The 13,688-nt window shown below is 47.5% G+C and overlaps 3 protein-coding genes across 3 annotated transcripts in view; 1 reads left to right on the top strand and 2 right to left on the bottom strand.

Annotated features, from left to right (window-relative positions):
- ETFRF1 (electron transfer flavoprotein regulatory factor 1) overlaps positions 1-13,688 on the bottom strand; it is a 203,325-nt gene that overhangs the window by 11,193 nt on the left and 178,444 nt on the right. The window lies entirely within an intron of this gene.
- FGFR1OP2 (FGFR1 oncogene partner 2) lies at positions 36-3,168 on the bottom strand. Its single transcript, XM_053464427.1, has 6 exons — positions 3,071-3,168; positions 2,296-2,431; positions 1,628-1,745; positions 1,224-1,366; positions 959-1,072; positions 36-662 (listed from the first exon to the last, which is right to left on the bottom strand). The coding sequence occupies exons 2-6, from the start codon at positions 2,428-2,430 to the stop codon at positions 525-527; spliced, it is 648 nt and encodes a 215-aa protein (XP_053320402.1). The 5' UTR covers position 2,431; positions 3,071-3,168; the 3' UTR covers positions 36-524.
- On the top strand, positions 3,257-10,223 carry INTS13 (integrator complex subunit 13). Its single transcript, XM_053464421.1, has 17 exons — positions 3,257-3,474; positions 3,802-4,032; positions 4,456-4,530; positions 4,617-4,819; positions 5,083-5,163; positions 5,361-5,451; positions 5,810-5,938; positions 6,733-6,817; positions 7,056-7,142; positions 7,440-7,529; positions 7,648-7,826; positions 8,065-8,235; positions 8,685-8,839; positions 9,021-9,251; positions 9,477-9,616; positions 9,708-9,843; positions 10,096-10,223. The coding sequence occupies exons 2-17, from the start codon at positions 3,808-3,810 to the stop codon at positions 10,133-10,135; spliced, it is 2,118 nt and encodes a 705-aa protein (XP_053320396.1). The 5' UTR covers positions 3,257-3,474; positions 3,802-3,807; the 3' UTR covers positions 10,136-10,223.

The raw sequence follows: 13,688 nt of genomic DNA, 5'->3' as shown, positions 1-13,688 counted from the left end.
TATAATTCTCTCCGTACACAAAAATTATTCACAAGTGAGATAAATCATTTTAATGTTACCCCTGCCCGAGGAGCTTATAAATGCTGTCTTAATACTCAGAGTAATTCAGCTTTCACCAGACCGAGCGCACCGAAGGATTTTACACCAACTAGGAAAACACGTTTGCACCTTTTAAATAGTCTTAAAATATAACTGAAGACTTTCGAGGAATGAAGGAAAACGACGTCCTGCAGACACCCGGACAGTTTCATCTACGCAGTAAAAATATTCACGATGCCTTCGTATTTTTGTATTTTTCACGCATAACAACTTTGGAGATTTCAAGTAATCCTGGGTAAAAAATCTATTAGTTTTTTTTAGGTCTGGTTGATTGTTTTCAGTGGTGTTTGCAGTCAGTTTTCCAGAGTTCCACATCTAACGCCAAAGCGAGGGCGAGCGTTTAAGGATCCTGTCCCCCTCTCGCAATGGATGTTGACACTCCAACCCTTTCAAAGTGACGCAGACTCAAAACGCGCCGTTCCACATCAGCTTTTCCGGAGGCTCAGATCAGCGCCGTGGATCAGCGCAGCCACCGGCAGGTTCTCTGATGTCTCATCTCTCTGAAGTTTCACGAAAGACTCTCGTGTTATCTGAAGGATTTCACGTAAGCGCTTGTTCTCTTGCTGCAGCCGTAGGGGGAAAAAATGCAAACATTTTAACAATAGTTATCCATATTTTGCCAAAAGCATTTCCCCCTCCCTTGTAACGTATCCCAAGAAGTGGCTGACATGGATTCTATGGCCACTGAGCCTCACTGATAGGTGGCATCGCAACGAGCGTCTATAATGTATGTTTGACAAAGCCGTGCTCCCGCTGTCAATCAGTAACACAGTAGCACCGGCTTACTGCCCCCTAATCGCTTTATTACGTGTCAGGCACGGCTAGAAGGAGAGCAGGGAGGAATAAAGTCACCCCTCACCTCCAGTTTTACTATCCGGTCGTACTCTTCGTTTCCCTGCTGCTCGTCTATCTCTACAGCCCGTCTCATCACCGCCGTCATCTCGCTGATCTTCTCCACGTGAAGCTGTAAGTCCTGGAGAAATCGACAAAACAAGCGAAACGGCGTCACTAACTCCTGCCCAGAAAAAATGCTTAAAAATACATGTTTAATCCGTGTATAAAAAGCTAAAAGTGCAGCGTGATCAGCGACAACTTCACGCACACGGGGCCAAAGTCTGAATTACCTTAGAATGCTGCTCCTTCAGCTTCGTGACGATCCCAGGGTCGTCCTTCTTGCTGGCCATCAACAAGCGAAACATCTGCTCGCGGTACTTACTCATGATCAGCTCCAGAGCAGACTGGTGCTCCTCCAGGGACGTGCGCAACTCTGGCAAAACATTAAAAAAAAAATTATGAATTGCCCCAATCTGCCTGCACAAAAACTACCCGCCAAACCAGCAACGCGTGTGCTGACCTCACGTACATCACATGATACAGTTACGTCCAATTATTAGACTATTTAATATATTCTTTAATCTTTATTGAAGGAACTATTCCCACGACGCATGCCTGGCAGAAGCAACATCATTGCAGCGAGCGCGGAATCCTTTGAACGTCTCAGTCAGTTCCGGCTGCACGCCGCGCTTACCCTTATTCTCCTGCTGCAGTTCCCTGATTTGCCGGTTCTCCTGCTGGATACCCAGTACCAGCGTAGATCGCGGCCGATGCCTGGCTACTTCGTTCAGCTCCTGAATCTCCTCCTGGTACTGGAGAAATCACAGGTAATACAGGAACGGTTATACATTCCCTGCGAGGCTTTGCCAGTGGGAAGCATTAAGATGATTTCACGTTGTGGCAAATTCCCTTGGCTGCTGCTTTAGGTGCTACAAGGAATAAAAACCTGTCCCAGCACCCACCGCTCGGGCCTATCAGGAATATTTCACTTATCAAAATAGATCTTGTGCCGAAGATCCACGCGTTTCGCAGGCTCAGGGGCGGCAGGCGCTACTTACGGCGACATTTAAGGTAAATCACTTATTTAATTTCCAAAAAACAATAAAAGGGTGCAATAAGGCATGCAGCAATGAAACCATCGTATGTTACATTAAGGTTAGTAAGCACAGTACAGGTGGTTGCTATGGCAACACTTAGAACAGCATCTGTCACCCGAACAAGCACGTTGTAAGAAGAAATAAGAAGTTGTTACTGATCTCATGGGTATCTACGGAACGTCACTTTAACAATTTGGACAAATTAAATACTGAAAATAACCACTACAACTAAAATCTCCTACAGATTTTGCGTCCAGGGCCTGACCTGCTTCATGGCTTCCACGCGCTTATTCAGCACCATTGTTTGCTCAATGAGCGCCTCGGCGGCACCGTCGTGATCTCGCAGCCTCTCCACCAGGGCCTTTGCATCCATCAGCACCTTTTCTATTGTGCAGCTCATTCTACAAAGAAAAAAAGTCAGAAAGCGGCACCACATTCATAGAGCGCGCCGGAAATCATTATTAAAATATAAAAAAACAGCAAATGATGTTTCACGTCACCCAGAATTCTTATTTCCATTTACTGTCCGTTGGCCTGAAGATGTGGGGGGGGGGCAAGCATTGGAAGCAATGCAAGCTAACTGCACAACTGCCAAGTGTCTCTTTTTAGTTTGGCCAGTCCCTCTTTGGTCCCCAAATGCCTGATACCTTTTTTTCCTCCCCTGATGCCCCTCTCTCCCCTCCACTGATGCCCCTCTTTCTCCTCCCCTGGTGTCCATCTTTTCTAGGAGGTCAGAATGTTTGCTGGGTATGAGGGGATCGCAGGGTTCTACAGCCCTAAAAGCCCCGATAATGTGTATAGAAACAGCAGGGAACGGCTTTATAAATGAAGTAAATAAGCCCCATTATTCGTCTTCTACATGCCCCGCCCAGGTACACAAATACCCCGCAATAGGGCACAAAGTCACCTAAACAGCCCCCCTAAAAGAGCCCTTCTTTCTCCCGGAGTCTGTAGCCGAGCTCCGGTTCACAGACTGCTCTTCACGGGCTTTGGTTTTATCACTGCCGGCTATGTCAACGCCACACCGTCACCCTACCCACCTTCCGCTCCCCGGTTCCCAGCTGTCAACATCCCGTGACGTCACTACATGGAGCCACTCTCTGGAGCTAGTATCGGAGACGCGATTACCGTGCGCCGGGTTGCGCGTGCGCGTTGACAAAAAACACACCCCCAGCTGCTATTGGCGAAGGAGGCATTGGACAGCGCGCGCGCGCGCGCGCGCCAGCCATACAGCCGCTTCCTGCGCGAGCGCGATGTGGCGCAGCTACGGTAACCTGCAGGGACAAGAATCCCCTGAACGCGAACCAGGCGGTCAATGAGGAGCGGGGTTCTGCTGGCTGAAGCTGGGAGAGACTGCTAGGAGGGCCCCGTCTGGGACATGGGGGCATGACAGGGGTATATAGAACCCCCACATCAGCTGTGTGAGGAGGGACCACATAGACAGGTGAGGGCAACACTGAACCCTGGGTGGTAGCGGACATACCCCTCTGGGACAAAGAGCAGACATGATCAGGATGTGCTGGGGCACCGAGGTTGCTGCTGGGGCAGATAGGGGCCTAGGAGGTACTACTTTTTGTGCCTCTGTGCTACTGTGTACACCGAGCTTTTACTTATGAAGAGCAGTTCTGGACTAAAACCCTAAAGGAGGAGCAGTCACCACGGCAACCTGTGAAATCTCCCTGCAGATTGCTCCACGCTTAGCACCGCACCGGGATTACGCCTTGTACCTGAAATAAAATGTCTCCTCTCTGATTGCCCCCATGACACACAGGTCACGATGAAAACCTTCTCCGAGTCGCACAAGACGGTGTTCGTGGTGGATCACTGCCCCTACATGGCAGAGTCGTGCCGCCAGCACGTAGAGTTCGACATGCTGACAAAGAATCGCACCCACGGCATCATCCCGCTGGCTCCGATCTCCAAATCGCTGTGGACATGCGCGGTGGAAGCCTCTATGGAGTACTGCAGGATAATGTACGATATATTTCCGTTTAAGAAACTGGTAAGTGTTTGCGGATGGTCCGGCTCTGACGTAGATGACGTAATACAGCGGTGGACACAGCATGGGAAGTAAAGCGATGGGTACCTAACCAGGCATTTAAATAAAAATACTGGAATGAGTCCTGCCCTCCACTGACACAGAGAACCCGGGGCCTTAATTATGCGCGGACACAGCAGCCGCTACCCCTTTATACCTGCCACGGGGGTGCCGATCGGTTCTACGGAGTGAAATGCGACGGCGGGTGACAGCTGGTTATCTGGAAGAGAGTTCAGTTTGTTCTGTTTGCGCATCAGGTGAAGAGAGACAGTTTGAGGACGTGAGAGAGGACATGTATGTGACCGACGGGGCAGGTGGATAAAGAATGCATTGATGCTTGGGATGGAATAAACTGAAAGATGTGAATAATTGTCTCGTTTTCCGTAGGTGAATTTTATCGTCAGTGATTCCTGTTCCCGGATTCTGAATTCTTGGAGTCAGGAAGACCAGAACCTGCAGGAGGTAAAGCTTCTAGCGCTGGGCCGCGTCTGCCGTCTCCTCTCTCGATGGAAACGTTTGAATAATAACTTTTTTTTTTTGCTCTTCAGCTAATGGCAGCTTTGGCAATGATCGGCCCCCCAAACCCTCGTGCGGACCCCGAGTGCTGCAGTATTCTGCATGGACTTGTCGCAGCCGTGGAAACCTTATGTAAAATCACAGATTACCAGCACGAGGCCCGGACGGCTTTGATGGAGAATGCGGACCGCGTGGCGAATAGGGGCCGAATAATCTGTCTCACCAACGCAAAAAGGTTATTTCAGCGCCATTTATTTCCCTACTAAACGGACATAGAAAAAAATATATACCATGAACATTATGTTACCGCTATCTGTACAGTGCTGGTAAAAGACGAGTTAAGATACCGTTACTTCTCCTATAATATGTACTTAATATGTAACTCTGCATCTCGAAATCTTTTACACGAGTCTCTAAATCCTCCTTTGCGGGTTGCGTGTGCTGGTTGGCTATGCGTGTGCCGTGGCGAAGTACAAATCCCTGTCCCGTCTGTTACAGCGACAGCCACGTCCAGATGCTGGAAGAATGCGTAAATGAAACGATTCACGACCACAACAAGCTGGCGGCGGGATCGGATCAGTGAGTAAACGTGAATATGATCGGGGCTGTTTCTTATATATATTTCAATATTTACGGTCACTTTTACCCAAATTTAAGCAGGTGGTGATCAGATAAGCGCTTTAATTATAAGAAGCATCTGTTTTTGTGATCAGATCGCTCTGATTTGACGTCTGTCTCGCTGGTTGCCGACCGTCTCTTCTCTGCTCCTTTTTTAGCCTGATGCAGATTCAGAAATGCGAACTGGTTTTGATTCACACGTACCCCGTTGGTGACGAGAGTTTGGTTTCCGATCGCCCCAGAAAAGAGGTAAAACACTAAACGGTGCAGCTCGGCGGATGCGAAAAGGGTGCAGATATTATCCCCGGATACAATTACACAAATCTTTCCTCTTTTACCCCGATGTAGACGGACAGTTTGGTTGTTATAACCTCGCCTTACAGACCTCTTTCAGAAGTGTAGAGTTTTAAATAGTTGTAGAGCTCTCGGTTGCGGGGGATCTTGTGATATTACAGCCCCTGCTCCCCACCTCTGCCTTTTCAGGACACCTAATGTGGTTTTGAGGGTGAAAATCATGTTAACCCTTTAAATTATTTTATTTAGTAATAATCGCGGATTAACGGGGGACTCCCGGACTCCGTGTTAATCCCGTGTGTTGTGTCTCTAGCTGTCCCCTGCGTTAAGTAGCGAGGTGCACAGTGTCCGCGCCGGACGCCATCTTGCCACCAAACTGAACCAGCTGGTGCAGCTTCACTTTGACCTCGCGTCCACAACCATCACCAACATCCCGATGAAGGTAAGGTCCAGTCCCCCCGAGCCGTCACACTTAACTTCTTAGAAAAGCTTCTGAATTTTCATGGTTTTATTTATTTTTTCCCCCTCTCCATATCATATTTTTCTGTTTTTCACTAGCCCACACTCAATGTCTGTGATCAGGTTAGTACATTTTGCAAAAACATCTTCTTCGAGGACCAATGTTCCCCCTGAGCAGGACTGGGGAACCCGATAACTAAAGCGTTGGCTTCTGCTTTCATCACGAGTTAAATTCCCCCCCCCCCGTGTCGTCCTGTAGATCCTCTCTCCTTCTGTGTTCTCGTGATGTGCCACATCTATGTCCTCTTGCCCATTTTTTCCCTACATCTATAGTTTTTTTTCTGTTATTTTTTTTCTTTTCTTTAATGTATATATATTTATTTTTTTTATCCTGGAGTTATTGCGTTTAAAATCTCCTGTGGGATCTAACCCATGTTGACTCGAGCGTGGCTTTGCTTTCATTCGTGTTACTAACACTGTGCAGGCAGGGAGTATTTCGTAAAAGTTTTGCAGCGACCAGGAACTTATTCTAAATTCTTTAAAAATAAATAAAAAAAGGAACATTCTCAAAAACGAACAGTTTAGTTTTCACCATAAATTGTTCTTCTCTTTCTGAGCTGCCTGTTGTCATTTTGTGACGATTCTTACGTTATTATATGTTTTATATTAAAAAAAACATACCAATGGGGCTTTTTTTGGGGCGTTCACGTTCTCGACTGCTTTTAGCAGAACCCGTTCATGATGCTCCTTTCTGTTTGTTTTTTTTTCCGCTTTAAGGAAGAACAACACGCAAACACGTCGGCCAACTATGACGTGGAGCTGCTACATCACAAAGAAGCGCATGTAGAGTTTGCGAAGAGCGGTACGTGCGTCGGGTCATCTCCGGCGTGTCGCAGCTGGCACCTCACGCTGCTATCGGTCATTAAAGGGAAATTGTCACAAAGTGAAGAAAGATAGATCCTAGTGTATTTAAAGCTCAACGGAAGGATTGCATACGTGATAATGTTCTGTCGGTGTATTCTACCCCCTCTTGCTGAAGGATTCTTACATTGGTTGTATCTGGTTGATTGGCGGTAAACGTGTCGCATTTTGTTTGGTAGGTGATGGGCACGTTGGTAACAGTCGAGAACCAAGCCTAAAGGAGACCGTGACGTTGAAATGGTGCACGCCGCGGACAAACAGCGTGGGTGAGAACGCAAATCTCTTTACTTCACAAGAAGTAGGCATTTCGGGGATTTGGATTGGAAGTGTCCGGCACGCTGCGATCCTAGAGGAGAAAGATCATGGGGTTTAAAAGAAGACACTCAACCCGTCATCTCACTGACCCGCCGCCGGGGCGGATTACGTGCCGCGCTGATAGATTTGCGTATGGACTGAGACGGCTAAAAAAAATAATCTCCTAGCCTTTATATCTAGACGTTGGTTTATGGTTGGAAGAAGCTCCATCTAAGTGACTAATATGAGGTTTGACTGTTTTCTGTCAGAGCTGCATTATTGCACGGGAGCGTTCCGAATTTCCCCCGTAGATGTGAATAGCAGACCTTCCTCGTGCCTCACCAACTTTCTTCTTAATGGTAAGAAAGTAATATTAAAATTTGCGGGTCGGAATCATTTAACAAAAGGGGTTTGTCGGACTCCATCGATGATTTATCGCGTCGGCTCTCCGGTTACGTGATGTGTGTGTTTTTTCAGGTCGGTCGGTGTTGTTGGAGCAGCCGCGGAAGTCTGGATCCAAAGTGATCAGCCACATGCTAAGTAGCCACGGAGGAGAGATCTTCCTGCACGTGCTGAGCAGCTCCCGATCCATACTGGAAGATCCGCCATCCATCAGCGAGGGCTGCGGAGGAAGAGTCACGGATTATAGAATTACGGTAACTTTCTTGTCAAGTTTCCTGGCCCGTCACAAAGTCCGTCTGTTTCTTCCACGCTTGGTTTAAGCGGATAGGATTTGAATGCGTGTTTAAGCTTCGTTATAAGGGGTTTCTTTAGGTGATTAAACTGAGACTTATAGCAGCTGCTGTGCGTTACTTAAAGGTCCTGCGTTATTACAATTCATGTAACAAACTACGTACGATTTGGATGCTTCTATAGAATTATCTGAATTTTTAGGACTTTGGGGAGTTCATGAGAGAAAACCGGCTGATGCCTTTTCCGGAGCCCCGGTACCGGATGGACGGGACTACGGAGGTTCCCCTGGAGCGAGCCAAGGAACAGCTAGAGAGACACACGCGTTACTGGCCGATGATCATCTCTCAAACCACCATCTTCAACATGCAGGCTGTGAGTCTAGATCGCGATACATCTCTTCCATCCAGCAGTTAGAATATGCCCCGTGACAGTGGCTTGGAGGTGATTGTCCCGCTCGGGGGGACCGTTTGGGGTGGAAAGCCCCAGATATGGGTATTGTGGGTCCTTTTCTATGAATGGACCGTAGTCTGACGTTCTTGCAGTCTTCATTAGGTATAATAATATCTAAGTCCTAAACTACATCTCCGCAAACTAGGATATCTTGCATTGGTTACATTTATCCTGCCTTGTTGGTTCTGAAGTTTGAAAAGACCCGCTCAATGTGGATCGGTCACACATTTTTTATGTTTTGAGTTTTGGGATTAATTGCTGTGTAATGTTTTAAGAATCGGAGGTCTGATTTACGTTAACCGCAGCCGCTTCAGACTCGCCCTTATTCTGGGTCTTTCCGTGGGAATCCGTTAGCTTGTTTGTGTCCTCAGGTTGTACCTCTGGCCAGCGTGATAGTCAAGGAGTCGCTGACTGAAGAGGACGTTCTGAACTGTCAGAAAACCATTTACAACTTGGTGGATATGGAGAGAAAAAACGACCCGCTCCCAATCTCTACGGCTGGTACCAGAGGCAAAGGACCCAAAAGGTGAGATGCCAGATGCCCTGGAGGGCATGAAACTGTCTGCCCTGGCCTGTGATACAGAGATTGGGTTTGGAGTCCAAGAGTTATTGTTAATGGCATTGTTCCATGACTCTGATCCATACAGAAGTTTGCAAGCTTTTGGGGTCTTTCTCTTCTTTTAACGCATCTCCTTTTTGCCCGGCAGAGACGAGCAGTACCGTATAATGTGGAACGAGCTGGAGACTCTGGTCCGAGCGCACATTAACGGCTCGGAAAAGCAACAGCGGGTACTCGACTGCCTCCTGGCCTGCCGGAGCAAGCCGCCCGAAGAGGAGGAGCGCAAGAAACGAGGGCGCAAGAGGGACGACAAAGAGGACAAGTCAGAGAAGAACTCCAAGGATCATGAGCACGACAAGAAGTGGCAGGAATCGGAGAAGTAAGTCATTCCCCGGCGCCTGTACGCTCAGGGTATTAATGTGGCCTCTTCCCCCTCTGTTACTGTGTGCAGCATTAAGGGGGTAATTGGCCCAGTAGGCGGCTTTATGACACTCGGCATTCAGTGGTAGAGCTCCAGAATGTGATTTGAGTGTGTGTGGGGGGGTTCTGGGGTGCCAGCTCTCCTATTAAAAACTGAAACTTTACGCAAATACTTTTTATTTAGGGTGAAATCTGCGATAGATCGGGAGAAGGAGGACCTGGCAGAAGCTGAGGTCATCAAGGATTCCCCAGACTCTCCAGAACCTCCTAACAAGAAGCCTCGCAGTGCGGTGGAGGACGTGCCGGCCGTAGAGAAGTCCAAAGGTGATCATTCGATGTTTCGGTCAGCCTTGTCTGCGCTGATCAGATCATGAGTGAGCAATAACCTCGTCCGTAACGCGGTGTTTCCTCACAGGCCCGATGTCTCTGCTGACGCTCTGGACCACGAGAATCCACGCCGCCAATTCCAAGAAACACCAGGAGTTTTTCGGCCGCCTCAATTCCGTCAACAACAAAGCTGAATTGTACCAGCATCTCAAAGAGGACAACGGGTGAGACCCCAAACTGGAAATTCTAACCCGATTTAGTTGCCTCCAAAAAGCTCAGCATCGGTTCTGGATTTTTAAAATGGCAGAAGTTAGAAAATATGCGTCAGTTTTTATAAAAATCTTTCATTTTGGTATGGTTTAAGAAAAAAAAAATGGAGACAACTAGGAATGGTAGATAAGTGTCAGCGGTGGGAGGAGATAATTGCATTTTTTTGTTTGTTAACCTTTTTTCTATTTATTCAAACTTTTTGACAGATCGGACGTGTTGGAGAACGGAAAGCCGAGTCGGCAGTGACCGCCCCGTGTTGTCTGCGGTTTTATGCTGAACATTAAATGCATAAATTAACATTCAGCCAATCATCTGTATAAAAATACTTTTTAGGGATTGTTTTTTTTTTTGTTCTTTTTTTTTTTTTTTTTTTAAGGGGTTCTTTACCAAATGGGGAATGTACATTTGCAGGGTACCGTTATTAAAACTTAAAAATGACACAAAAAATGTATTTTAATATACTAAGAGCTTCACGTGTTTTCTTGTGTATATTAGTGGATCTCTGTTAGCCCCGTACATTAAAGGTTTGTTATGGTGATTTTTTTTTTTTTTTTTCCCTTTGTTACTAATATTTTGTGGGGGGGTTTTAATTTATTTTTTTAAATTCCAAAGGCTGCATTGATATATAACTTACTAATATATATGTAATTTAACTCCACTTTCATTAACAGAATTTAGTAGTTTTAACATTTCTTGTTATGTACCTGGATTGTTGCTGCTTAGATGGTTTCAAACCCATCTAACCAGCAACTATCCAGGTACATAACAAGAAATATTAAAACTACTTTTATAATTGATAGAGAAAAGAGAACGGTGGATTAAACGGTGAACCGTGCTGGTGACTCACTCGCAGGTGAACCGTGCTGGTGACTCACTCGCAAGTGAACCGTGCTGGTGACTCACTCGCAGGTGAACCGTGCTGGTGACTCACTCGCAAGTGAACCGTGCTGGTGACTCACTCGCAAGTGAACCGTGCTGGTGACTCACTCGCAAGTGAACCGTGCTGGTGACTCACTCGCAAGTGAACCGTGCTGGTGACTCACTCGCAAGTGAACCGTGCTGGTGACTCACTCGCAAGTGAACCGTGCTGGTGACTCACTCGCAAGTGAACCGTGCTGGTGACTCACTCGCAAGTGAACCGTGCTGGTGACTCACTCGCAAGTGAACCGTGCTGGTGACTCACTCGCAAGTGAACCGTGCTGGTGACTCACTCGCAAGTGAACCGTGCTGGTGACTCACTCGCAAGTGAACCGTGCTGGTGACTCACTCGCAAGTGAACCGTGCTGGTGACTCACTCGCAAGTGAACCGTGCTGGTGACTCACTCGCAAGTGAACCGTGCTGGTGACTCACTCGCAAGTGAACCGTGCTGGTGACTCACTCGCAAGTGAACCGTGCTGGTGACTCACTCGCAAGTGAACCGTGCTGGTGACTCACTGAAAAAGACAATGGCGAGTACCTGAAGCATTAGACGAGATTAATTGGGGAAACACACAGGCTTATATACAGGTTAGGTGGGAAGAAGACTCACTGGGTAGTCCGCATCTTCCCGCCCTGCCTAGACAGTCCTGCGCCACGCTTAGGCCACTGAGAGCCGCAATGTCGGTATAACTTTAGGCATCTTTCCCAGGGTGATCCCAAAGCAGCGGCGGTGATCCCCGGGGGGGGATGATGGTATCCTGGGGTATGATGGTATCCACGGGTCCTGAGGTATCCTGTCCAAAAAGTGATGCGATCGGCCGAAGGGACCCCGACCGACAACAGTTCATCGTTTTCCCAGGACGGACCACGAGATCGCCGGCATGCGTACGATAACCGTGCAGGCCAATCTCCGTTCCCCTGGCAGTCCCAGCGACCGGGAATCTGCAGGAGGTTCCCTCTCTGAACCACCCCTGGTCTGTACCCCACGACTCGTGGCGTATCTCCATACAAGAGCGCTGGGGTTGAGTTGATGGTATCTGGGCTACGCGGGGTTAACGTCCGTCGGCAGGGCATGTGGCACAGGGGCAGGGTAGGACGTGAGGGAGAACAAAGCATAAACAATAATCACCACATATACCGAGACATACAGAAATCAAACAATAATTATTACAAACGGCGCCTATTAACCCCTGGGGACGCCGAACCCCGATACCCCACAAGACTTCCTGACAAGTTTATCACAGTTAATTTCCAAAAGAAAAAGATAAGCATTTATTAAGATTATTAGAAGAAATGTGAAAGTGGAAATGTATATAAAAAGGTTCAGGCAGCTCCTGCTGTGTTTTGCTTCCGTACTTTTGTGTTTAGAACTCTTTCCAGCAGAGAAAACCTTCCGAATCTTCATATTTCTGGAAAATTTCAGAAACACCCAGCTGTCCCTTCTCCTCTCGCCCCTCGTTCCATCAGAAAGTCCTCCCGGGGAGCGTCTTGGGTGGGTCAAACAGCCCAAAAGACTCTTAAGGTATCGGCGGTTCCCAGACGGGGCGATTGTCTGCGAATGACAGATTTATAATAAGTAACAGTTCCTTTTGCTTATCTCGGGCCCCTGGGGTCCCGCCTGCCCCTAGACTCCACTCTCAATGATACAGTAAATCTGGAACCTTTTTTTTATTATTGTTGAGAAAACAGGAAACCGTTTAAGCTCCGGATTCCGGCTGATATCACGTTCTATTTTTAAATAACTGAGTGTTTTCTCCAGAAAACCTTTATAATACGCGGCAGAACTCTGCGAACCCGCACCGTATGAGCATGGCGTGTAACGTGTCGCGGAATTAAGACCATCGCAACCATTCTCATCCTGACAATGAAGTGAATTTTTATTGGATGAATTAACGATCAATTGGAAACCGACCTATGGCTTTTTTCCTTTTGGAAATGAAAGTATTCCGTGTGATTCCACGTGCCCAGCCCCCGCTTATCTATCAATAATCATTTTTTGTTGTATAAATGGAGCTCGGATAATAGGCCTGCAGGAATTTAATTTATAAAGCTGTTTCCTGCTGTTTCTATACACATTATCAGGGCTTTTAGGGCCGTAGAACCCTGCGATACCCTCATACCCCACAAACATTCTGACCTCCTAGAAAAGTGGGGAGAAGACAGGGGCATCAGGGGAGGAGAGAGGGACTGGACAAACTAAATAGAAACCCTGCTGATTAATGAGTGGCTTGCGTGACCTTAGTGGAGCGGCACGTGTATCATTTCCCACGAGGGCCAGCAGGCAGAGCAAACGCGATGTTTTATTAGATCCCCGTACAGAGTGTGAAGGGTTAATCTCTGCTTGCAACAGCATTGTGTCGTATCCATAAAGTAACAAGTTGCAGATTCCAAACATTTCCCCGCAATTTGCCCCACGGGGAGGGCATTCTTCCGCATTCTTCATGCAGCATTGTTTTCAAGCAGCTGCAGATCAGCCATTGGTATGGAGTTCTCGTTCTGTTATCTGACCCCTGATCTACTAGACAATAGCTCGGTCTTAATCACCCAGCTGGACTCACTGACCAATGAGAGTCTATGGAGGGACGGACTTCATTAGCATTGCCATAAAGCATCAGCTCAATGTGGTGTTTGGGCCGGGAAAGTCACCCAAAATATCACATGGAAAAATGGAAACAAATTAAATATCTAATCATAGGCTGGGCGGCTAATGCCCTCGCGGCGCCATAGTCTGAGGTTATGTGCTGTTTTGGCCCTAGCGGATACTCCGATGTAGACTCCGCGGAATAATGGGATCTCCCCAGTTTTTTGTGCTTCTGCCCCCAGACCACAGGATCATCGCTGCGGATTTTCCATTCCAGATCTTCTTCTGCCCCTCGGCTC

Source organism: Spea bombifrons, chromosome 4 (assembly GCF_027358695.1).
Source record: "Spea bombifrons isolate aSpeBom1 chromosome 4, aSpeBom1.2.pri, whole genome shotgun sequence".
Classification (NCBI taxonomy): domain Eukaryota; kingdom Metazoa; phylum Chordata; class Amphibia; order Anura; family Pelobatidae; genus Spea; species Spea bombifrons.
The sequence above is the reverse complement of the archived record's forward strand: the minus strand, read 5'-3'. Positions and strand labels throughout refer to the sequence as shown.

Coding starts and splice junctions, on each gene's coding strand:
- INTS13 (XM_053464421.1), top strand. CDS start 3,808: ATGAAAACCTTCTCCGAGTCGCACAAGACGGTGTTCGTGGTGGATCAC. Junction 4,820..5,082: donor TGTCTCACCAACGCAAAAAG/GTTATTTCAGCG, acceptor CGTCTGTTACAG/CGACAGCCACGTCCAGATGC. Junction 7,827..8,064: donor TCACGGATTATAGAATTACG/GTAACTTTCTTG, acceptor CTGAATTTTTAG/GACTTTGGGGAGTTCATGAG.
- FGFR1OP2 (XM_053464427.1), bottom strand. CDS start 2,430: ATGAGCTGCACAATAGAAAAGGTGCTGATGGATGCAAAGGCCCTGGTG. Junction 1,746..2,295: donor GCGTGGAAGCCATGAAGCAG/GTCAGGCCCTGG, acceptor TGATTTCTCCAG/TACCAGGAGGAGATTCAGGA. Junction 1,367..1,627: donor ACTGCAGCAGGAGAATAAGG/GTAAGCGCGGCG, acceptor ATGTTTTGCCAG/AGTTGCGCACGTCCCTGGAG.